The sequence below is a fragment of the Magnolia sinica genome, chromosome 5 (assembly GCF_029962835.1).
Source record: "Magnolia sinica isolate HGM2019 chromosome 5, MsV1, whole genome shotgun sequence".
NCBI lineage: Eukaryota > Viridiplantae > Streptophyta > Magnoliopsida > Magnoliales > Magnoliaceae > Magnolia > Magnolia sinica.
This window is the reverse complement of record NC_080577.1, coordinates 89,225,157-89,251,800: the sequence shown is the minus strand read 5'-3', so window position 1 is coordinate 89,251,800 and position 26,644 is coordinate 89,225,157. Positions and strand designations below refer to the sequence as shown.

Genomic DNA, 26,644 nt, shown 5'->3' with positions numbered 1-26,644 from the left:
AATAATTATTCGTTAGTAAATAAAAATAAAAATCTTTTCATATGCACAAACCTATATATATATATATATATATATATATATATATAGTTTTGTGCATATGAAAAGATTTTTGTAAAGGTTGATTCCTTTACAATAATTCTACATGTGTGCACACATGCATATGTGCATGGACAACATTCCAATTAATTTATAATCAATAATTACTAATTAGTGATAATAGTTAAGGCTTGATTGGTTTACAGCATTAGAGGATAAGCTTAGCCTATGGCATTGCTTTCAAGGCTCATTGTCATGTGGGCAGTGCATATGCAAACCAACCCATCCAACAGAGCCACCCCAACATAGAAGTGAAACACCAACAATACTATCTTTTTATCTCTATTAGAACCTGACCTTCTGAGTAATGGCAAAGATCTAAAAAAATAAAATAATAATTACTATCTTTTTATCTCTATTAGAACCTGACCTTCTGAGTAATGGCAAAGATCTAAAAAAAATAAAATAATAATTACTATCTTTTATCTCTATTAGAACCTGACCTTCTGAGTAATGGCAAAGATCTAAAAAAATAAATAACTAAAATAAAATAATAATTTAAATCATAAATGGTACCTAATGCCGAGTGGGTACCCCCACAACCTAGTGTGTATAGGTATAGTTTCCCATTTCAAATTCAATATGGGTATGGCGCAGTAGCTATCCTAATTCAAAAACTTAAACACAGCTCAATGTCTTGCTGCATCCAGTCAACTCAAAGACTTGACACCAAGTCTTTAACCATCCCATTGTGAGTGGGAGTGAGGGTGCCTGCATTAAAAAATTTTTAAAAAAATAAAAAAAATTTAAAAATTAATTGTATAATCCTAAGCATCATATCAGCCCAGCTAAATATTTTAACCACTTAAATTTGGGTTTTGCTAACTTTCCCTAATTCACGGGACATTAGCAACATCCCCAAGCTTCTTGAATGCCAATTTCAACCATTCATTCTTTTATACAACTAGGTACAAGCAACTGTGCAAAAATCACACCAATTGGATAATCCTAAGCATCCAATCAATTGCATGGAAAATAGGATGCCCCAAAAATCTTTTCAAGTGAAAGATTCTAGCCATTGAATATTTGACCATTTTTGCAAGCCGCATTCAAGTGAGGTTTAGAAATCACACCTCACATCCTCAGTGCTCCATTTGATCATCTGTCTTGATCACCTTTGAACCATGGGCTGTACTTGTACTAAGGAGTGGCAATGGGCTAGGCAATGGCCAGGTGGGTTAGCCCTAGTTCCCTAAGCCCTGGTCCTAGCCAGGCCGGCCTGCCCTAGAGCTCAATGTTCAAAGGCTTGAAATAGTCTAATCTAAGAATTTATTTTTTTTTAAATGGGTGACATCCATCTCTAATAAATCCCATCATATAGACGGTTTAGATCGTTGAAACATGAACAAATCCAATGTATCTGACCAAATCCAACTATTACTTTTGTATAATGGTGAGCCACTCGATGATTGGACTGGGCCATTGATCATTGGCCTAGTCCTGGCCTGACCTAGACACCTGTCTCGCTGTATAGGGCCGGCCCGCCGGGCCCATTGTCACTTCAGCTGCATGGATCATCAGGACACTAATTCATCAATAGATTAGTATTATGGATTTTTAGGTGGCCTAGATCAGGACCCATTCTAAGAGATAGAAAAGGGAAGGCATGTGCGTGTCAGTTTGGTAGAGATATGGATGGATGCACTCAAAGATTATATGGTTGATGGGGCGTACCAACTGCTATAATGCATTAAACGTCCATATCTCTCTTTCCCAGCTTTTTCCACTTTCCTTTGCTTTCTTTTTTCTTCTTCCCTTTTTTCTTCTCTCTCACATTTCATTGTCCTTGTTTGTCTCTTTCTTCACATGGGATAGGAAACATAAGCATGCGTGTATATCCTAACTAGCACTCCTCCACTGATTGTACCACTACCAAGACCATTGATTAAACTATACACTAAAACTCAGTGTATCGTATTGATGATGTCTCAGAGTGGCAATGGGTTGGCTCCAGCTTGTTTACTAAACATGCCAAGATTTCTTTCCTAAACCTGACTCATGACTCATATGTTGGAGTTGTGCGCTAGAAAACCAACGTGAACCTCATACATTGTTGGGGATGTGATATTCATGATCTTAGCTGTAGAGCATAACGACTATAGGTCGAAGGTTTAGGCAAGAAATGAAAATGTACAAGTATCATAAATGTATATGAATATGGGTTAAAGGAGAAGAATTCCTCTGGTCATCCTTAATAATTTGAGATGAGAATAATGATGACTGACCAAGGGAGAGTTGTGGTTCATGGATTTCAATATCCTATCATACCATGACCATCATATCAGGGGATTAATGGTGAGTCAGAAGAGAAGGCATCCACCATCAAACACATGACAAATCGATATGCATTTGCCCTACCCCACATAGAAGCATGAGCGTGTCATGAATAAAGGATGCTTGCACCGGTGGATCGTGGTTAAGTCTCTAGACTAATCCTTAGACCTAAAGATTAATTTGAGGATGCACTGAAATTGACTATTCTTTAGACCTAAAGATATGAGGATTTAAGGTCTCAATTACATCTGCTTTGGCTTGCTTTACAACATCATCATATGGCTAATAATAGTAGGTATAGTTAAACTAATCCATAAAAGTCTATTGAAACTCACATGGGCCAATAAAGGATTTGCTGATTCCTAAAGACTCACTTATGCTTAGATTTTGGGAATTAGATATTCATCAAATAATTTTCCACTAAACCAAGTAATTAAAAAAACAAAAAAAAAGTTTGAAAATATTCGACAAGTATTTTCATCTAATAAACTTTGTTTTAACCGTTAAAATGGCTTTGACCGCGCTGATGATAATCTGATGATTTAGATTTGAAGATCTACATAGGCATTAGGTCTTTGGTAAATGACCAGAGCGATGCAACAATTGAATCAAATATAGATGGGATAAGGCGGAATCACTGATTTCCAATGTAATAGGGCATATGAACGATCATAAGGTGGTAGAATACTATAATTAATTCTCTCTAAACTCAAACTCCTGGTGTGTGTGTGTGTGTGTGTGTACATATATTAATATATATCAAGCGGGAGAGCTATAATAGTATAGAGAGAGCCTTAGACGTTCCCTAATGAAAAGTGTGTCAAACAAGGACAATGAAAAGTGAGAGAGAGAGAGAGAGAGAGAGAGAGAGAGAGAGAGATGTGACATGTGCGGGGTTTACCTAGTGGATGTAGGGGTGTGACATGTGTGGGGTTTACCCAGTGGATGTAGGGGTGTACATCAAGTAGAATCAAGTCGAGCTGGCCTCAGCTCGACTCGGCACGGCCACTAGCTGACCTCAGCTCGAACTCGGCTCCGTCGGTCCTCGAGCCTGACTGGCCAGCTTGGCTCGGTTCGGTCAGCAGCTCAGGCTAGTTTGAGCCAAGTTCACCATTGCAGCATTTTCACAAAAACTTGGACTGCACGTTCAAAATCTCACTGTATTTGAGACAGCAGCAATGGTTTTACAGGTATTTTATCAAACACCTTCTAAGCAACATAAAAATCAAGAAAAAAAGGGTGTTAGTTTCATATACATACCTTCCTTGCCACCAGCCACACTTCTTTGAGTCATTTCATCAAACACTTGGTGAGCAACATCAATATCAAAGTAACCGAGTCACTGAATTGGTTCGATCTGAGTTCGATTTGAGCTAGGTTCGATCCGAGTTCGATTTGAGCTAGGTTCGATCCGAGTCGAGTCGAGTTGGGGCCAGCTTGAACTCATTTTCGAGCTCAAAAAATCAGCTTGACTCGGCTCGAACTCAGCTTCGAACTGAGTCGAATAGAGCTTTTTCGAGTCGAGTCGAGCGAGCTAACCGAGCTAGCTCGGTTCATGTACACCTCCAAGTGGATGGCGTGCATCTCTCTTGGTCCTATTCAAGGGCTGACATGTGCTCTCAATTTCTCTTCATCGGAGATGATTCAAGGAGAGACATCATGAGCTGGAAGATCGGCCCTGGCAAATTCAATAGTTCATTGGGAAGGCTTTGATCAAGTAAAAATATTTAAATGGATTTTGGATTATTTATTTATTTTTATTCATCACAAACTTAAAAGCATCTAAATGAAAATTCATAGGGTTGAAAAGGATTAAAATCAGATTTTTTAAACTTTTATATTTTGCTGCATTCTGATAATTCCAACACCCTTACCTTCGACTCGACTCGACTTGACCTGGCCATTTAATTGTAAATGGGTCAAGCACAATTGACCCAACCCAACCCAACATAACCTAACCCGACCCAACCCACCATGACCTAATGGGTTTAAGAATGGAACATGACACAAATGCGAGAGAATTGAGACTCAACCATTATTGTCACATGGCTCATACAAGATGAGGAGACAAGAAGTAGCCATTGACACATCACCAAAGCGAGAATTGAGACCCAGAGAAGTCAAAAAGATGTTGAGTGGCCCACTAATAGAAACATACGAATGCACAAGCCAGAATCTCAAAACATACAGTGAACCCAAAATCTATTAATTTAATATAAAACAAGGGCTTCGGTGCACACCCACGTAATGAAAGTTAGCTGCCCACATCTCCCACCATTCAAAAATGGTTGGTAAGGAATCTAAGGGCCTGTTTGGCTGCCACTAAAAATGACTTCTTCTCATTTCAATTAACAATAATTATGGATTAGAAATTATTGGTTACCATAATAATTATAGATTGACAAAACCCATAATTTATATAAATTTTTATCTCTAATCATAATTATCTAAGATGAGGTGAACTCAATTTTAAGTGACAACCAAACCGACGCAGATTGCATGGTGTGGCCATCGACCTCGGTAATGTGTTGATGTGGTAAACTTCTGTGGGCCCCACCATGATGTATGTGTTATATCCACACTGTCCATCCATTTTGCCAGATGAACCCAAAAATGAGGCAGCTTGGGTTGAACGCCTACTAAACTTCTTCTAGGGGGCTACACAAGTTCTGGATAAAGCTGATATTTGTGTTTTCCCTTCATCCAAGTCTGTGTGATCTTATGAACAGGTTGGATGGCAAATAAACATCATGGTGGACCTTAGAAAGGTTTCAACAGTGAGTGACATTGTACCCACTGCTATCTGTGGTGTGATCCAATTGAGCTTTGGATTTGCCTCACTTTTGGGCTCATGCATTAAAATAATCTCACATAATGGATGGACAGTGTGGATATAACACATACATTATGGTGGGGCCCACAGAAGTTTACCACGTCAACACACCACGAGGCCACGCTATCCGCGTCCCAACCAAACAGGGTCTAAGAAGCATTTCAAAATGCTAATAGACAAATTCAATTGTAGGGTTGGCAAGTGCCGAGTGGGACCCCGAGCCTGGCCCCACACGTACTAGGTATGGGTGCAAGTAGAGCTGTACACGAGTCGATCTGAGTCTAGCCTGGCACAGCTTGGCTTGCCTTGGTAAGCAGCCAACCCCAGCCTAAATTCGGCTCGACTCATCTCGGCTCCGTCAGCGGCTCAGGCTAGCTCAAGCCGCATTCAAGCATGTGCGATATTTTCACAAATACATAAAATTCATCTTCAAATTCCTACACTTTGAATGCAAAATAGCAACAACACTTTGCAGGCATTTCATCAAACACTCAGTGATCAGCATCAAGATCGAGATATGAGGGCATTTTTGGTGATTTGTTTTTTCAATTTCTCTCAAATGCTCATTTCAAAAATACCATGATATGATGGCAGTCCAGGAAACAACACTTCATTAAGTCGTTTTATCAAACAGTCGGCGAGTAGCATCAAAATCAAAATAACGGAGTCACCAAGCCGATTCAATCTGAGTTGGGGTTCAAGCCGAGTCGAGCCAAACTCGGGCAAGCTCAAACTCAACTTGAAATTTTTTCAAACTCCAAAAACCAGCTCGACCGGGTCTGAATCGAGTTTCAAACTGAGGCAAGTTGAGCTTTTCTGAGTCGAGTCGAGCAAGCTGACCAAGTTAACTCAACTCGTGTACAGCTCTAGGGAGTACGGGTTTTGGTGTTAACTCAAGCTGAATGTGGGTGTAACCCTACTCGTGACTTAAACCTGATTCTACCTATTTGTTTCACATAACGAAATTCTCAATAGAAAACTCAGTTCTTGTAGATTTGGAGCCCATGGTTGTCTATCCAAACCACTGATTTGACGACCCCCATCATGGATGGACAATCCCCCCCCCCACCCCCCCCCCCCAAAAAAAAAAAAAAAAACTGATTGCTCAGGCATTTCTATTTTAATAGGAAGGTGATATTTTGAGAAGGGTCCATCCACAATGGGGGCCATCATATCAATGGGTTCGATAGACCAAACATGGGCTCCAAACCTACAAATTGAGTTTCAAAGATGAATAAGAGACTTGGCACAATGATGTGTTTCCAAAAAACACTAACTATCAGGTGTGTTAAGGTATTTTAGGGCTAGGAGTGGGCAGATCAGGTGGGCCACACCAAGGGAAAGAGTTTTTTCTTGGGCCTTGATTTTAATAGGGCTGACAGTGATGTGTATATACAGTCTACTCTGAACGTCAGTTGGTTCAAGGTAAAAAATCAGGTTGACCCATGATCAGTGGACTACATCAAAGGAAACAGATGAGAGAGGGGCCTCCACCCATGGAATCCACTCCAACAATCAGTGATGATGTGGTCAACCTATATCATGGATGTTGCTGATTTTAGGGCCTTCGACGTGGGCTGATGCGTCTGATGGTCAGTGGATTTCACAGACACACATCACCACAGGCCCACACAAGCCCAGCAAAAACTTAAGAGTGAAGATCTCCCTCCCTCCCTCCTTCCCTCCCACACACATATATATGGGAAAAGGTTCTATGAGGTCAAGCTCTGTGGACCCCACCGTGATGTGTTAGACATTCATACCGTGCATTTGGTGGGTCCCCTCTAGGTTACAAGATGTCTGAAAAATCAGCTCTATCCGAAGCTCAGGTGGGCTACACAATCTGAAACCATGTAAAATCATGCCTAAAACATCTAAAGCACTTTGGTGGGGCCCACCTGAGCTTAGGAATGGCCTGAGATTTAGTGGGACCCCTCATCTAAGTAGGACATGCAATGATAGGTTAGATGTTTGAACCACATCTTCGTGGGCACTATAAACAATTAGGAAGGTTTCAATGGGTGGGCATCCACTCTCAACTGTTGGCTACGGTGTGGCCCACCTAATTCATGGATTGGCCTGAATTTAGTCCCATGGCCCGCCATGGAATGGTGCATCTAATTGATGGTGTGGAAGTCCAACACGTATCACCGAGGTTCCCATAAGGTCAAGAGCCCCGTGGGCTCCACACCGTCAATTAGATGCACCCTTCCATAGTGGGCCATGTGCCTAAAAGATAGACCAATCCATGACTTAGGTGGACCATACCATAGGCAACAGTTAAAGACTGGATGCCCACCCATTGAAAACGTCTTGATTGTTTATTGGGCCCACTGAGATATGGTTCTGGCACTTAACCTATCCATTGGATGTCTCACTTGAATGAGGGTCCCACCAAATTTTAGGTCATTCCTAAACCTAGGTAAGCCCCACCAAGAGCTTTTAGGGGAAATAAAAACGAGATATCAAAGTAGTTCTGATTATTCAGTATATCATCACTTCAATTCGGAGTTCTATAATACCTATTTTAGTTGCCTGCGCTTAATTCTAATTATTTTGTTCCAAAGCAAAGATATCTATGGCTTTGTAGCTTTAGCCAATTTAGCTCTTAATACAATATCATTTTAGTCAGGTTTCTTTGTTACTAGGCACCCAATGTGATTTCCCTTCTCAACCCATGACCAATACGAGCCTAAAGCTGCTTTTGTTACCCCCCCCCCCCCCCCCCCAAAACTTTATAATAGCTTCATTCGATGCCTCGTTTTATAGGGAACCACAAAGTAGCTCTATTTCATTGTATTTCATACATATATCAAATCTCCATTCATTTAATAAACCTTTAATGGCATTGATATAAGAGATGTCATTCAATCGAAGAAGATGGTATTATTGACATAAAAGATATCATTTTTAGTTTATCTATTTCTATATATTAAAATGGTATAAGAGATATCATTTTCATTAACTAATATAAAGATCAGTTAGCCCACTAGATGGAGCTTCAACAGCAGCTATGTCTAGAGGGAAGTTGTGAACATAATGTTCATGGATAACTTACATACCGAGGTTAGCACGATTGATGATATCAAACTAAATATTAATAACAATATTATGCATAGATATTTGTGGGTTCGTCAATTTTCTTTCTCCCTCGTAGAGGAAATACAGTGGTTTTTATTAGAACTCCCACCGATCTTATGCATTCTATTACCACTTTCAAGTAGATGATACATTAATTCAATTGGAGGATTTTTGATGGATAAATATTTTTTATCTTCACTTGAGACTGGGAATCGATGGATTTTCCATCGGACCCATTTTGTTGAATGAATTCATCACCAATTTTAGCTGCTTTAGCAGCTTCGCCAGTTACTCGAGATTCATGATTGTGTCCATTTCCTAATGTTAGTAACATAAGATGGTAAGTCTTATAAAAAGAAGATATTAATGAAGTTCTATAAAATGGTTTCACGGGATTAACACACACACAGAAACATGCACGCACGCACGCACACACAATATTTGTATGCCTTATACTCCAATAAATTTACAATAATTAATTACTTGTTAGTAAAAAAAAAAAAAAAATCTTTTCATGTGTACAATAATTCTACATGTGTGCAGGTGCAAACATGCATATGTGCATGGACAACATTCCAATTAATTTATAATCAATATTTACTAATTAGTAATAATAGTAAAGGCTTGATTGGTTTACAGCAATAAAGGATAAGCTTAGCCTATGGCATTGCTTTCAAGGCCCATTGTCGCGTGGGCAGTGCATATCCCAACCAACCCATCCAACAGAGCCACCCCAACATAGAAGTGAAACACCGACAATACTATCTTTTTATGTCTATTAGAAGTTAGAACCTGACCTTCTGAGTAATGGCAAAGATCTAAAAGAAAATAAATAAACAAAATAAAATAAAATAATAATTTAAATCATAAATGGGTACCTAATGCCTAGTGGGTACCCCCACAACCTAGTGTGTATAGGTATAGTTTCCCATTTCAAATTCAACATGGGTATGGTGCAGTAGCCATCACAATTCAAAAACTTAAACTCGGCTCAATGTCTTGCTGCATCCAGTCAACTCAAAGACCCAACCAAGTCTTTAATCATCCCATCGTGAGTGGGTGTAAGAGTGCATGCATTAAAAAAAAAAAGTTTTTAATCAGCCCAGCTAAATATTTAAACCTTTTTTTTTTTTTTTTGTAGACACTGGGTGTCCCCACCTCTTTTTTGAAGTGAGACTAATCCCTGCAAATACACGCAATCGCCCACAACCGCGTGTATCGGGTAAAGCCAAGGAGGGGAATCAAACCCTCACCTATAGGGAGCAAACCTATGGTAAACCATTTAAAGTTGGGTTTTGCTAACTTTCCCTAATTCATGGGACATTAGCAATGTCCCCAAGCCTCTTAAATGTCAATTTGAACCGTTCGTTCTTTCATACAACTAGGTACAAGCAACAGTGCAAAAATCACACCAATTGGATAATCCTAAGCATCCAATCAATAGATTGAAAAATGGACTTGAGATTGAGTGGATAAACAAAACAGGTCCAATCATCATCTCGAACCATCTACCCTACAGATCCTACTTTGTATTGTGATCTATAGCTCAGAAAAAAGAAGAAGAAGAAGAAGAAAAGATGGTTGTAACAAATTGGCCTCATTCATAGGGTTAGGATCATCTGATCAGTGTGATTCTTGCACCAAGGCTTGCTCCCAATGGTACTGTTGAATGAATAATCCTGAATGATGATTGGGGGTCCAATGTCTCATTAAAAAGGTTTGGAAACATTGCTATTGTACCATGAAGGTGGGACAATTAACAGAACCCATTAAATTTAAAGTACCACATTTAAAATTATTGGAAATTAAATAATTAAATAAAATACAAAGATTACCACAAAATTGTGCAGTGTAGTGTGATGGCAATATGTTCTTACCTGAGTAGATGAGGTTACCTCTTTGATTCTTGTCACCAGCACTTTTATTTTTTTATTACAAAGCAGCTTGCTGGGTCAGCGACTCGATCGAGTTAAACAAAAAGCAGCTTATTCGGCCAATGACTCGGTCGGGTTGTTCCAAGTCGTGCGAGTCTGCCGAATTTTCAAGCAGATTCAACTCTTGTCAAGTCCCAATCGAGTCACATACCAATCAAGAAGTTTCCATGAGACAAGCTGATCCACCAAGTTCTAGAAATTGTAATGTCTGACACCAACACATATTACAGCATCCAAATAACTGTAATACAGGTCTCTTTCAACTAATGCTAAATTTAAAACTAAAAACATGAAACCATCAACTTAGGGAATCAGACCGCAATTGAATAATTCAAAGAACAGAGCCCCATGCATTTTTTTTCCTACATTGTACACAATAAAAATAACAACCGTTTCAATGCATGCTGCAAGATTCGTGGGCTATTCAATCAACATCAAGAGCTAAGGTAGTGTAGAAACCTAAAAATGAGTTCATCTCCAATACCATTTCATTCATTTACCACCATCAGGAAACATATGCACTTCCTTTGCAGATGGAGTTCAATAGTCCACAATGACAAGAGGAAATCAAAATAAGACAAGAAAACAGAACAACTTACATTTTTATCATCAGTTCTTGGCCTTGATAGAGTTGTTTTCTTTTATTCGTGCACGGTTGTCCAGTTTAACAAAGCGTCTGAGGTCTTCATAGGGGAGAGTTTCCACATTCTTCCTCCGCAGTTCACTCAATGGGGGCCGCTTGTCGATCAGGTGCCACAACCAGTCTGGGTAGTCAGAATCTGCCATGATCTTGGGATCCGTGCCATCCTTGAGGATATTGGCACCGACTACCGTGGTGGACTTGACTTCTTTGCTGAGTGTTGAAGCCTTTGGAGCATCAGCAGCACTGCCTCCTTTTGGACCCTTCTTTGCTTTACCGCCTGCCATAGCAAATGATCTGCGGCCCACTACCCCAACGGTCTCCTTTGTGATGATGATTCGTCTCAATAATCTGCTGCAGCTCATTGCCATTTCTTTGTATGTGCAGCCTCAATAGTACTGTAAACACTTTTTGTAAGTACAAAAGGAAGTGATTTTTGCATATATGCATTCCATTCAATCATTTACAAAGACATGAAGTCAATATTTCAACAAGCCCATAACATAGCTGCATCATCTTCTGTCTATGCAGACTCTAATATAGAATGCCAAGTATTTGAATAAAAAATAACATAGAATAAATGAATAATTAACTGATGAATGTAATTGACCACTAAAGAATCAGGTAGTCAGTAATAAAGGGGGCTAGTAGAGGAAGTGGGAATGTTGCCAATTTGCCATAAAACCTGGTGAGACAGTGATATGAAGATGATCAACACATCTTGTGCATGGGCGGGAAGGTTATGATGATACTCATAATGATGTTACTGATGATTGTGCTGGCGGTGCCAGTAGCGTCAGGATGGTGGCCTTTCTGCTGGGTTTGCTGCAGGGCTGCCAATCAGTTTTTAAGTAGAGGTTTCAGAGCACGACTCACCTGGGGACCAAAACCAGCACGATTCACCCCACCTTGGTCTGACTGGATCCTGTTTGTCCCGAAATGGTGGGGTGCTGGAATCATTTTGGACTGAAAACAATGTCTCTGATGATACCAAGTCGTAATGGACTATATTAAAAACCATGCTGCTAATGAGTCAGGTCAACCTACAGGGCACCCAACCTGACCCATTCCAAACACAAGCTTTGGCTAAGGTTAGCAGGTTCCAGGTCAGGCTTGGATCAAAAAGTGTTTCCCATCAAAGTAAACAGATCAGGCTCAGGTTTACGTTGGTCAAGCGAGACCAGCCCATGTATATCATTGATATTGGAATGTTTTGGAACCTTGCAAAAGTTTGGGACCTCAGTCTTTAGATTTTTAAATCAGTGTTTTAAATAGTGAATGGTGCGTCATGTAGCATTCACCCCTCTGAAATGTGTAGTGTTAGCTACATTGAATCACTACTTCCAGATTTTTAATTAATAATAACAGGAAAATTGACCGAATTGGTAAAGGTGAACATGCAATACAAATAAATGTAGAAAAAAAAGATATCTAGAAAAAATATATTTTCTTTTCCAAGTAAAAGCACATTCAAAACAACAAATTATAATAACAATATCATGAATGATAAATTCATTACAAAAAAATGATTAAAACCATAAACATTTTTTTTGAAAGATAGCAAAATTTATTAAGAGACTGCCGAAAGACAAGGAAAGAATACAACGCCATAAGGATCTAATAACAAAAGAGTCAGACAAAGCTGCTACATCAAAAGGGGCCCATTCCCTAACAAGATTAACAATTAAAGCAATCACCCCACGAGTGGACGAACTCCCGTTTCGAAAGCACCGTGCATTCCTTTCTTTCCAAACTACCCAAAACACTACCATAGCAATGAACCTCCACAAGACTCAGCCTTCCTGCTTCCTCCCCCATGCCAAGCCCAAAGGAGATCCTCAATCGATTCTGGCATAACCCATGCCATATTAAATTCAACAAGAAAGAAATCCCACAGTTTCCGAACAAAGACGTAGTGGATAAATAAGTGGTTGATAGACACAGCATCATTCATGCATATCAAGCAGATATTCGGGAGAACAAGGGATTGCCGCTGCAGATTATCGATTGTGGGAATTTTCTTTTGTTCGACAAGCCACCCAAAAGCCACAACACGAGGAGGGGCCCCTTAGTGTCAATGAAGATATGGCTAGGAATGACCTCAATGAAAAGAAGAACCAACAATAAATTGGAAAAAAGTCACAACCATAAAGATCCCAAAATTATGCCTTTTCCAAAACAACTAATCCTCCTCAAGGGGCAAAAGCGTCACGTTCTTGAGGAGATATAACAATCCAGTAAGCTCCCCAATTTCATCATCAGACAAATTTCTACAACAAGTAGGGCACCACGCACCCCCAGATATATCGTAGCATTGGGAAACATGGATGAGATGATCTGGGGCTAAATTTCCAAGACTCAGAAAGAGGTCTTGAAGCGCCCTATCTCCGCACCACACATCCACCCAAAAGCAAATGCAATCCCCTTTGCCCAAAACAAAGGTGATACCCTCTCGCACTAAGTGTTCCGTCGACAAGATTGCCTTCCAAATGCTCTATGCAAGGTACAAGGATGATCTCTTAGTGTACCAACCACCATCTTGGACACCATACTTACTAGCAATAACCTCTCTCCATAGACTTCCCGCCTCCAAAGCAAAACAACAATGCAATTTCCCAAGAAGAGGGCTATTCATCATCCTTAATCCCCGCCCCTCCTTCAGATTTCAGTTTACAAACCTCCTTCCAGCTAAGAAGGTGGAACTTTCGGCTATCATGTGCCCCTTTCCACAAGAAATCCCTCAATCTTTCCAACCGAGCAAGCACCAAGGACAGGCATTCAAACATAGACAAGAAATACACAGGCAGGTTTGAAAGCACCGAATTAGTGAGAGTCAATCTCCCTCCCAAAGATGTGTCTGCATTGCTAACCTGCTAGCTTTCTTTCAATTCTTTCTATGACCTTATCCCAAAGATGGATAGCAAGCTTACCAACACAAAGGGGCAAACCAAGATATGAGGATGGAAAAGAATCGATCTTACACCCCAACATGTTTGCACAACGCATCATTTGATCCTAAAAAACATGGATACCCAACATTTCACTTTTAGCCACATTAACCTTCAATCCAAAAACCGCTTCGAAGCAAACTAAACTCAAATTATCCATCGCATTCTCCTCATCATCACAAAACTGAATCATATCGTCCACATGCTAGAGATGACTAATGGTAGGCCCACATCCGCAACCCAAAAACCACCGACTATACGTTGCTCTTCCCCTCTAACCAGCATTCTACTTAACACCTCACCAACCACCACAAAAAGAAACGGGGAAAGAGGATCTCCCTGTCTAAGACCTCTAGACACCTTAAAGAAACCTTTTAGCGACCCATTCACCAAAACTGAAAAGGAGGCGGAGCTAACACAAGACTGCATCCAACTTCTCCATTTCTAGCCACAACCCAATCTTCCTAACATATAATCTAAGAAGTTTCGTTTTATATGATTGTACACCTTATGAAGATCAAGCTTGCACACCAAACGACTCTTCTTCTACTTGAACCAAGAGTTAATACATTCGTGAGCTATGAGCGCCGAATCCAGCATCTGCCTGCCCCTCACAAAAGCCCCCTGATTCGCTGAAATGATTTTAGAAAGCAACCTTGGAATTGAACGGCAAGGGTCTTCACTAGAATTTTGTGAGGGCCACCTAACAAGCTTATCGACCAAAAATTAGACAACTATTTTGCTCTTTCAAGTTTGGAATGAGAGCTATGAAAGAAGCCCCCACTTCAACTAACAACATGCCACGCTAGAAGAATTCAGCGATGAAATCCATGACTTCTTCTTCTTTTTTTTTTATCACATGCCAAAAGATTTTAAAGAACGCAATCGGAAAGCCATCCGGGCCCAGGGCTTTATCAAATCCAAGCAAAACAATAGCCGTCTTCACTTCCTCCGCAGAACAATCAGCCTCAAGAGAGGCGGCATCCTCTTCAAAAAGCATTTTGAATGGAAGAAAATTAAGAAGAGGGCCTATTCCAACTATCACTAGAGGGAAGGCTTTTGTAGAATGAGACTATAGCATCACACACCTTGTTTTTGTCTATAACTCTTCCCCCCATAAACAACAATAGAGGAAATACAGTTGCATCTAGCTCAGGCACTAGCGATATTACGAAAGAAGTGAGTAGTTTTATCTCCTGCTTTCAACCAAGCAGCTCTGGATCGTTGTCTCCATTTTATTTCCTCTCCCTTAGCTCAGATTACAAACTTAGCTTGCAAAGCAGCCCTCTTCTCCCACCCTTCTTCCAAAAGGTTACCCAATTCCTCCCGAAAATCTAACTCCTGAATTTCTGTAACCATCTCATAAAATTCAGCCTCATGAGCCCTAAGAACCTCCTTTTTCCAAATTCGTAACTTTTCCTTAATAAACTTAGCTTCCTGTGTAAACAAAACCCCGCATATCGTTCAATCGTCGACGATCTCCACCATTTCGCGACAAGGTCCTTAAAACCGTCAATCTCAAGCCAAGCCAATTCAAACCTAAAAGGTTCGAGGCCCCAATTGTCAGGTGGAACATCCAAAACAATCGGGTGATGATCAGAAATGGTCCCGGACAAGCTGCATTGACACGGCAAATGATAATGATTGATGAAATCTGAGGATACCAAGAACTTGTCCAATCTCGACAAAATAGCATTGCATTGACCATTTGACCATGTAAATTTAGCACCCAGCAACGGAAGATCCACCAGATCATGCTTGTCCACCCACTCTAAAAACCTTTTCATACTGTTGGTGATACGAACCCCCGAAGAATTCTCATGCACGAATCGTATGATGTTAAGGTCTCCACCTAAACACCATAAAGAATTCCATTTCTGTCTGACACTATCCGGTTCAATCCAAAGCTCCTTCCTCAAACTGCTAGAACATGGACCATAAACCGCAGTAAAAATGCATTGAAACCCAGACACAACCTCTGAGAGAAGGACCGAGATAGAAAAGGAACCCAGTAGACAATTAGACTTCTTCCAGACATCTTCATTCCAAGCCAACCTCATCCCCCCCCCCCAAAGCAAATCCAACAACATCCACAGCAACCCAACCCTTATTCTTAATCCGCCACAAAGAATCAAACATACCTGTATTAAAATTCTACAACTTAGTTTCCTAAATGAAAAGCATGTCCGCCTTGACCTTCTTACACAGCTTTCTCACTTGGGATTGTTTAACCTTATAGCACAACCCTCTTCCCCTCCTACCTTCAGACCCATTAACTGCCAAATCATAGTTGATAGAGCACTCTAGACTCAACGGCTCCCTCTAGCCCTTTGGAGATTTTTTTGGCTTCATTGGTTGCATACTTAGATTATTCAGTGCAGCTTTGGATCTGACAAAAAAAAAAAAAAAAAAAAAAAAAAAAAAACGATGACGTTTTCATCCCATGCTCCATACCCAACAAACCCCCAACTCTCTCAAGGACATCTTTGGTCCATTTGTATTGCTCCTCCACAACAACTTTGTTTTTAGGAAAAAGAATTAATTCAGACTTTGACCATAATGGAAGCGAGTGCACCGAATCAACAACAGAAAATTTGGTAGCACACAAAGGTGTGACAATCATCGTATCCTCAAGGAAAACAGATGGATCATCCCCCTCGCCTATCTCTACATGCTTGTCCTCCTCTTCAAGCTCTTCCTAAGATAAGTGCGCATTCAATCCTAAAGCATCAAAGGAGAAACTACTCTGGCTGAAAGTCTCCAACGTTAGCTCTCTCATTCTCACAGGAACTGTCTGAAGGGCCCGACCTTCATCCAAAGAGGATCGAGGTTGATGCCCTTGAAGACTTATAGATTGTAAAATGGCAAAAAGGCCAACTTCTCGGACTGTAAAGCAAAGGGGTCTCACATGACTTTACTGAAAGGATGTGCGGCCATGACTTTAATTCCCACATGGTTCGCAAGTGCGACACGTGCTGGAGATAACACCAAAGCCTTCAAAAATATTAGTTCCACCCGTCCATGGGTCGACTCTGGATTTGCTGAAAGAAAAGGCTCGGTAGACTCTTTACACATGTCGTGGTGAGAAGCTAACTCAGTGTTCTCAGGGCAACACACATCCAAGAGGCTCGGACCACAAGTGCCATGTGCTGGAACAAAAGAAAGTATGGAGCTAGGCTCAAGCGACGAACCTAGGTTACTGCATAGGAAACCAAACGTGCTACACCTCAGAGCACCCGTATGGTCGTACCAAGCCGAAGCAAGGAGATGTGATCGCTCCTCACCTACCTCATCTCTCTCAACCTACGGACGACACGTAGCAGGAGGAAAAGGAAGGTGGTCGCGGAAACATGTGAGTGAAAAAATCATAATTGTTTTTTTTAACTTTTAGTGAAAAAATACAAGTACCACTTAACTAAATGACAAACTGTAGAAGTTAGGCAACTACCTATGAGGGTCCCATGAACAGCCTTATATGCATGCCATGATTGCCATCCTAACCAGCAAGGTATTAAAAAATGGTTACGTAACAGTCGTAACAGTGGGGACTGTTGCAAGTTACAGGACTATAACAGATGTTACAGAAAAACAAATGGCCTGTAACAGCCCCATAATGGACCTTTACAAGGCTGATACAGGTTAAAAATAAAATAATAAAATAATAATAATGACGGCCGTTATAGCCCGTATCATAACGGTAACAACAGTTGCTGTTACGGCCACCATTACCATTATTGAATAACTTGTTAGCCACACATCATGTGAGCCCCACTATGATGATGGGATGCCCTAAAAATCAAGCCTATCCAATCATCATAGCAATGGCCAGCTACCCAAAAGCCTCCAAATTCACTTATTTTACAACATTTCTGAGGAACTTTAGAAGAGATTCAACCAAACCAAAAAAGATAAAAAGAAAGCTTTGAGCTCAACAATCTTACACAAGTGAAAAGTGGAAATTCTATCTTCAAGGCTCAATTGAATTGCTGAAATTTCACCTTGAATGGGTTTTTTAGATTGGGAGAATAAAAAAGATCAAGTTTTGGGCAGCTAGTGAATAGTGATGGTGCAGTTGCACTTTAGGGCTTCACATGCCTTCATGTCTTATAAAGGCTAAGAGTCATGTGTTAGTTTTACACCATTTAAAATGTGGCTGTGGCTCTTCAACCATACACTTCTGTAAATGGTTAGGTCTGATCTATCAGTGAGATTTTAAAGAGTTGTTCCATCCACAATGGGATCCACAATTTGGACAGTCAGGGTAGTTGTATGTCCGTGCCAAATGTCAGGAGGATGAATCACACCATTTCAAAATGGGTGTTGGACAAACATAAAAGTCAGAAGTATCCTAGGCATATGTGACATACACTGAAATGGGTGCTCACATTGTATATAATTTTTTTTTTCCTTTTTACAAATGGTCAGGGTGGGCCAGGCCTAGACCTAGATATTTGCTCATGCATTGGGCCTTGCCATCTAATCTTGGTGTTTGGTTCTGAGGGGTCGGGCTCATGCCAACCCTGATGTGACCTGAGCCCAGCCCATTGCCACCCCTAGTTTCCTGATTATGCACCTGTGTTTTATCATCTTGCTTAGTTTTTAAATGGTGGAAAGCTTCGAATTACTCACCACCCAAAACACTCGAGTTGACCATAACCTCAGAAACAGCACACCTGTTTACAAAAAGGAGGAGAACCATTTTTCTTTAGGCATGCAAGATCTATAACAAACAACCCTCTCATTACTCCATCTCTACCAAGAGAATCAGCAATCTTATTGGTCTCTCTCAGAACATGGCAAACAGAGAAATCTTTGTATGAAGTCACCTTTTGGACTCAGCTAGATATAAAAGCAAACTGCCGCACCTCCCATCTCATTAGAAGGGGAAACCTAATTGAATTATTGGCTAGAATCACCAGCATTTATCTCTTTGTTTACTCTCCTAAACTGTCCTTAAAACTCTCAACTATCTTGATGTGATTTTTTTCTAGAAATGAATTAGAAATTTTGGAACAAATAAGCTAATCAAATGACTCTTAGTAACATCCTAAACAAATCTAATTGCTTACTGAGAAAGTAGGAAAATGAGTTTCACACAGTAAGTGCTCTAGTGGATGTGAACCAGACAACTGGCAGTTAAATCAAGTCAATTGAGTCGTCTCAAGGCCTGTTTGGGTGCCACTTTAAAAAAATGAGTTAAATTCATTTTAGTTATCATTAATTATGTATTGTTGAGGCAGTTCATGAACCAAAGACCTGAGGAAGGCTCTTGAGCCAACCTTTATTCACACTAATCACTCAACTAATGATAAAGAAAATGTTAGCAAAAGAGGGGGAGAAACAAAATGAGCTGTTGTGGGTATCCAGCAGTTTGGATGGCCCGGGTCAGGATTAGCTTGTTATTATGCAATTATGGTTTTGTATTTGGGCTTTTTGGTGTTGGGGCGCTTCTGTGACTTTTTTTTTTTGAAAGATTTAATTAGGTTTCCCCTTCTAATGAGAGGTGTGGCAGTTTGCTTTTATATCTAGCTGAGTCCAAAAGGTGACTTCTGTGACTTTAGCAGGGCTGGGGTTTATTGTTGTTTGTAGCTCATGTCTTTTGGTTGCTCTGTTCTGATTTCCTTATTAATAGAAGTTCACCCACTCATAATCAGTGTTTTAAATAGCCGTAGTGTATTGTGTAGTGTTCAACCCTCTATAGTGTGCAGCGTAAGCTACACGATAATCCTATTTTTAAATACACACACACACACACACACACACACACACACTAAGAATAAATATTTTAAAAAACAAAAAAAAAAAAAAAGAAAAAAAAAAAAGAAGCTTCATTTTTCAACTAAAAGCAAGCCAATCCACTTATATTTAAACCAAATCAAATCAGTATCACAACAACGACTTTCTAAGCCAAGCACTTGATAGAAAACAAGACCATAAAAACAATGGATGGTCACCACTATAAAACCACCACCATCATCACGTGGACGCTACACAGGATAGCCACTAAAAAGCCACTACTGTAGAGTGGTGGCCTACATGATGGACTGCACAGTTAGATTCCATGCCATACATCACGGTGGGCCCCACGCACATGGGCCACGGTGGAGAAAACAATGCAAAATCACGCAAACACCTCCACAGAAGCATAGTGGCCCAAATGATGATTGGATGGGTTGCACACATGTGATACACACACAACAGCAGGCTCCAACATAACAATGTAGTAGAACAATCCAATCCCCCAACATTTCAGCGACATTCGGATGCCTGTAAATGGGGCTAACAGGTAAATGATTTACAGTTTGTGTTTGGATGCTGATAAATGCATGTAAATCAATTACAGCTTTCAGCCTCATTTGAATTGCAGGAAAAAAGCTGTGATTTCATTTACAGGCTCTCCATTTACAGCCTAACAGCTATAAATGGAAAGATTGGCTTCCATTTACAGAACTGAAACAATTTACAGGCTATCCAAACACAGACAATCATTTACCTGTAAATCACTTAGGGGCCGTTTGGATGCCTGTAACTTGTGTAAAATGTAAGAAAGTAACAGGTGGCTTTCTTACAGTTTGTGTTTGGGGGAGAAATGTTACAGGTAACAAAGTCTCAACCTGTAACTTTCTATCAGGAGGAATTAAGTGTTTTTCAAGTCACAGGTTACTTTGTTACAGGCAACGGCTATCCATTTCGAATTTGGGAGAGGGTGGTGGAAACGCAGCTGCATTGAAAGTGCACCTACCTGCTTTGACAAAACGGCTCCTTCTCCCTCTCTCAGCGTCTCCTTCCCTCTCTCTCTCTCTCTACTCTGGCAAGGTAAGCCCTAACCCTTATTCGTTTTTGTTTTTTAATTTTTTCCTCCCTCTCCGTCGTTCTTTTCTTTTGCGGGACGCGGATTGCGTCCTACCCCGCCCGGACGGATTACCAGGGTTCTGTGGGGCCCACCCTAAGTATTTTATCCACGCCGTTCATGGTTTTCCTCGTTTCATTTTAAGATATTATCCAAAAAATTTAAGGCAGGTCAAAGGCTTCAGTGAACCACAAAGTGTGGATTGAACGTCCCCATTAAAAACTTCGTGGGAGCTGGAGAAGCTGCGGATCAAGCTGATATTTGTGTTTTCACTTCATCCACGTCTCCGTGACCTTATGAATAAGTTGGATAGTTAAAAAACATTACAATGGCTGTTAGAAAGGTTTCAACGGTGGGTGTCATTATTACTGCAGCTTCCTTTGGTGCGGTCCACTGGAGCTGTCAACCTGCCTCATTTTTACGTAAAACCTTAATATGATCTGATAAAAGCAACGAAATACATCACGGTGGGCCCCACATATTCCTGTCACGGTGGGCCCCACATATCCCTGCCCGGACGGATTACCGGGGGCAGGACGCAATCCGCGTCCCCTTTCGCGTAAGTGCGGAACGGCGCTGTTTGGCAGGGCGGTTTCGGATGCCTAACTGTGGGGCCATAGCGATGTACTTTCCTTACATCCACACCGTCCACCGTATTGAAAGCGCATTATAGGATATGATCCAAAAAATGAAGCTGATCTAAATCTCAACTAGGCGACACCATAATAAACAATCTTAACTAAATTCCTACCTTTAAAAACACCACGGATCCACTGAAATATTCATTTGCCATCCAACCCGTTGACAAGGAAACTCAGCGCGCTCTTATTGCGCTGAGTAAACTCAGTTGGGGCCACGGTGAATGTATATGGTTCATCAGCTCTGTCCATCCATTTTTCCAGTTCATTTAAGGAGTTGAGACCAAAATTGAAGCAAATCAAGAGCTCAAGTGGATCATATAAGGGGAACAGTAGAATAATGATTTCCACCATTAAAACCTTGCTAGGCCCTACAATGATGTTTATTTGTCATCCAACCGGTTCATAAGATCATGCAAACATGGATGAAGGGAAAAATCAAATATAAGCTTGACCCAAAACTTTTGTGGCCCCCAAGAAATTTTCAACTGTAGAAGTTTAATTCACAATGTTTCCTGTGGTGTGGTCCATTTGATCTTTGGATATTCTTCATTTTTTGGATTAAGACTTAAAATTATGTGGTAAAATGGATGGACGAAGTGGATACAATACATAAATCATGGTGAGCCTTAAATAATTTACTCAGTACGCAATCCACTTCTGTTGATAAAGTAATAAAGACTTCGACAAAGACACCAAAAAAATAGCAACTTGATCCAAAAACTTTTGTGCCCACGAGAAGCTTTTAATGGCCAATTACTATTGTTTCCTATACTATGGTTCACATGAGATTCAGATCTTCTTATTTTTTGGATCATGTCCTAAAATGAGCTTTCAATACATATGAACGATGTACATGTGAGAAAAATACATCACAATGGGCTCCATAATTTGGAATCCCACACACCTCGATAGATCCACTCCAGTTTGACTAGCGACGTTAGCCAATAACTTGATCACTACTAGTTGATGCTTTGTGGGCCTCGTCGTGTCTACATATGTTTTATCCATGTTATTTATCAATTTTTTCATATCATTTTATGACTTGATCTCAAGATGAGCAAACAGAGGCAGATCTCAATCTTAAGTGCTCATAATTAAAAATCTCTTAGTGCTAACTATAATATTTATTTGATGTCTTACTTAATGATTAGGACATAAAGACTTAGATAAAGGGAAAAACAAATATTAATTTGATTTTAAACTTATGGCCTCCAAGAAGTTCTTAAGTTACATATAAGTGGGTCCACTTTTACATATTTTTTAATATGCTGGCCTACTTTTAGCACCCACCTAATGATTAGTTTAGCTTAAAAATCGATCTAACTATTCATCTAAATTGGTTCAATAAAATTACATACTTTTATCCAAGCTTTTTTATGTGTCAATTTACTTTTTAAGTAATTCCGTACTCCAGACTCAAGTTGGCGTGAATGGACAACATCTTAATTGTAACTAACCTACAAGTTATCCAAATACAGAAACTAAGTTACTTATAAGTAAATTACAGCTTACGTCTGAATAGGATTACTTGTAATTTTCTTTCACCTGTAAGTAGGTTACCTGTAACTTATAACTTAAAAAAATTTACAGGCATCCAAATCCAGCCTAGGTGACTTATAAGCCAACGTTCTAAATTTTCAAAAAAAATGGAAGAGTGGGAAATGCACCTTTGTGCTCTCTTGACCTGTGACCGATCGAGTGTTTATCCCACCAAATGGACGGTGCAGAGAGTGCAATACTTTATGAGAAATTGCAAGGACCGTGCTATGCATCGGATATGGAGATCAGAAGAGATAGATGGCTTACCTTGCTGTGATACCATCGCTGAAAAAACAAAATGCTGAGGTCTTCCTTTCCTTATACCCTTTAGAGAAGACACGATGGGCTTGAACTTCTGTCGGTGGTGTTGGATTGGGGACCTAACCCTAATTTATAATGCAAAGGGTAGAGGAGTTTGAAACTCCTCAAAACTCCTCTCCCCGAAAAGCTCCACACGAATCGAGAATCACAGTTCCTTCAAGACACTATGTGCGTATCACAATAGTAGCACACCGTCCCTTACACAAATTTCTGGATGTATCACAACTTAGTGGAGCCTGCTGATGCACCCGATCACATTATCTAACCTTTAGGCAAATATAAACCATTAATCAATAAGGCCTACCTTATAGGATTTTTACATTCTCCCGCTTGGTCTACATTGATCAATGTCAATGATTAATCTTTAGAAAACACTTTTAAAAACCTTTTTATTTTGGAAAAACATTCAAATGGTTAACCAATTTCATTGTTAAATAATACGAGTAGTACTATGACAATCTGGTCCATCAAAACAGCCAGTATCGGATCACGGCAGTCATCACAACATTTAATTTAAGCAAGGTCATAAATACTATTAGTCTTAATGACATAGATCAGTAACTAAGAAGTGTAGTATAAGGATTACACACGTAGTATGATGATGTGTGTCTATCCTTAAATTATCTTAAAGCTTTCAAATATTTAAAATGAGACATGACTGTAGTTCTACTTACTCAAAATAGATTGTGCATGCTTAGAGAGAAGTAGAAGTTGACTTTATATCAGATTCATCAAACAACTTTATTAAATGAGATCTCTTTAATGTCTGAAGGATAAAACATGCTCAAACTTCCACTAACTGAAAACATCTGTGGGATCAATGACTCCCATGGATGTTACATACTCCTAAAATAGCGTGATAGGGAGCCCTTTAGTGAGTGGATTTGCAATCATTTACTTAGTGCCGATGAACTCCACAGACACTTGATGATTCTGAAACCTTTCATTTACAACAAAATACTTGATGTCGATATGCCTCAACCTTGATGAATGATTGCTGTTACTAGAAAAGGAAATCGTGGTTGAATTATCGAAAAATATTCTTAATGGTTTCAGGATATGCTCCAGTACCCGCGAACCTGAGAAGAAACAATATAACCATAACGCCTGATTTGATGCCTCGTGACAGGCAATGAATTCAGCTTCTACGATGGATGAGGTTTTGATAGACTGTTTCACGCTTTTCCAAGACACGGCTCCTCCAACTATCATGAATATGTAGCCTGATGTGGACTTCTTAGTGTCAACACATCCTGCAAAATCTGTATTTGAGTATCCAATCAACTCCAAATGATCAAATCTCCAGTATGTGAGTCTAAAGTTCTTTTTTCTCTATAGATATCACAACACTTTCTGTACAGCTATTCAATGTTGCAGTCATAGATTAGATAGATATCTGCCCAACATTTCAATAACAAACGCAATATCCGGTCGCGTACAAACTTAAGCATACATGATGCTCCCTACTAATGATACGTATGGAAGTTCCTTCATTCGATTCTTTTCCAAATCATTCTTGGGACACTAGAATTGGCCGAATTTATCACCCTTTACAATGGGTGACTGTCCAGTAGCACAATTTTGTATGTCATACCTTTCGAGTATGTAAGGCCTGTATCCTAGTCCATAAAATTCCATAGACTCCCGCGATCATCCCTATTAAATATCGACAAACCACGACCTGTAATCGGCATTTGCATGCGACCTTAAGTCGCATCCCGTATATTTGAGTCGACTCGATCCGAGACTTATACCCTAACGACTGCGCCGTCGCTGCGGTTCTAACATCGTGACTTGCACACCGATGCGATACCCAGGCTAGGAGTTGTGGGGCCACGTTTAGTTCGAAGAAATACCGCGCTTTGCAAATTTCGAGAGATCCTGAGAGAATCTCTACCATCTTTCAAATCAATTAATCAATCAAGTTAAGTACAACCCATCACTCACCCATACCCCTCTCTTCCCCAAAGTCAACACAATCCATACCTCTCAAGTCAAGTACACCCATCACTCACCCATCACACCCATCCCTCTCTCCTTACATCTCCTCTGTCTCTCATTTTCTCTACCACTTCCAAGCAACCTAAGGGAGGGAATCGTCCAAGCATTCCAAGGGAGAAGGAGAGCCAAGTGTGTGGCCCACTTCCTACCTCAAGATCTCATCATCTAACTCTTTAATCTTCATCTCCTACCATTAAAGAAAAAACCAAAGAGCTTAGCTTTTCAAGGAACCAAAGAATGAAAATGGTGGGTATTTTGTAGAATTAGATTATGTTTTTGATGATGGGACAAGTGGAGCCTACCGATTGATGGTATGGATCTCACTTTGGACCCTAGGTGTGGCCGATGGCCCACCATGATTCATAAGATCATCCCATGATGGGGCCATTCTCCATGGATCCCATCGTGATGTTTATTTTCTCATTGTAAATGGTCATCTATACCTTACATTTCTTAGGTGGAAGGAGATCTCCACCGTTGATTTTGATCATTGGGTCCACATGTAATGGGACCCACTTGATGTATGTTTTGTAACGCATAGAAGGGAGGGCCCATGGTGGCGAGGTCCCTCCATCACACGATTTTTCTTCTCTCTCTCTTTTTCCCCTTTTTGTGGCCCGCCTTGATGAATGAATTAGATCTACATCGTCCATCGGTGTAGGGGTGCACATTTAACCGGTAGAACCGTGGAACCGGACCGGAACCGACCAAACGGTCCGGTTTGGTCCGGTTCTAAAGTACACCGGTTCCGGTTCCGGTTCCAAAAATTAAAGAACCGGTGACAACGGTTCGGTTCTCGGTTTGGGGGTATGTAGAACCGAACCGAACCGTGAACCGATCCGTAGAGCCAAACCGTGGATCCGATCCGTGGAACCGAACCATGGAACCAAACCAATATATTTTAGCACACCTTATAATTATTTTCTTTAGAATAATTATTTTCGTAAATGTATTTTTGCACACCTTATACAATATCTAAACCATTCATCAAATGGACCACAACATGGATAGACATGGGCTTGCAATTGGGCTGGATTATAAAAAGCCCAGAAAACACTAACATCAGTTAGTTTATATATATATATATAATAACAATAATAATAAATTATAATAAAATAATATATATCATAGTAGGGAGGGTAGGCCATCCACGTGGGACCCACTTGATGTGTGGATTTCATCCACACTGTCCGTCTATCTAGACGGGACCCACCTGATGTGTGATGTTATCCATGCCGTCCATCCATCTATGTGGGTCCCATCAGCGATATAGCTGTTGTATTCAACGTCAACTAGCTATGTGGGTCTGATGTTGAGGTGTGTATTATATCCTAACCGTCCATCACATCAGCTATATAGTTGTTGTATTGACGTCAGCAAGATGTGGGCCTGATCATGAGGTTTGTGTTATATCTAACCATCCATCTGGACGGTGGCCAGTAGGCCATCCGAAATGGCCTAGCTATATGTCCTAGAGGGGGGGCGA

At 40.3% G+C, this 26,644-nt stretch overlaps 1 protein-coding gene across 2 annotated transcripts; it reads right to left on the bottom strand.

Moving 5' to 3' along the window:
* Positions 1–638: 638 nt before the first annotated feature.
* LOC131246264 (large ribosomal subunit protein mL54-like) lies at positions 639–20,686 on the bottom strand. 2 transcript variants are annotated; one of them, XM_058246200.1, is made up of 3 exons: positions 20,549–20,686; positions 10,818–11,256; positions 639–807 (listed from the first exon to the last, which is right to left on the bottom strand). In XM_058246200.1, the coding sequence occupies exon 2, from the start codon at positions 11,227–11,229 to the stop codon at positions 10,828–10,830; it is 402 nt and encodes a 133-aa protein (XP_058102183.1). In that variant the 5' UTR covers positions 11,230–11,256; positions 20,549–20,686; the 3' UTR covers positions 639–807; positions 10,818–10,827. The 2 variants fall into 2 exon arrangements, with proteins under 2 accessions (XP_058102183.1, XP_058102182.1); XM_058246199.1 differs by lacking the exon at positions 639–807 and having other exon boundaries at positions 10,685–11,256.
* Positions 20,687–26,644: the final 5,958 nt, after the last annotated feature.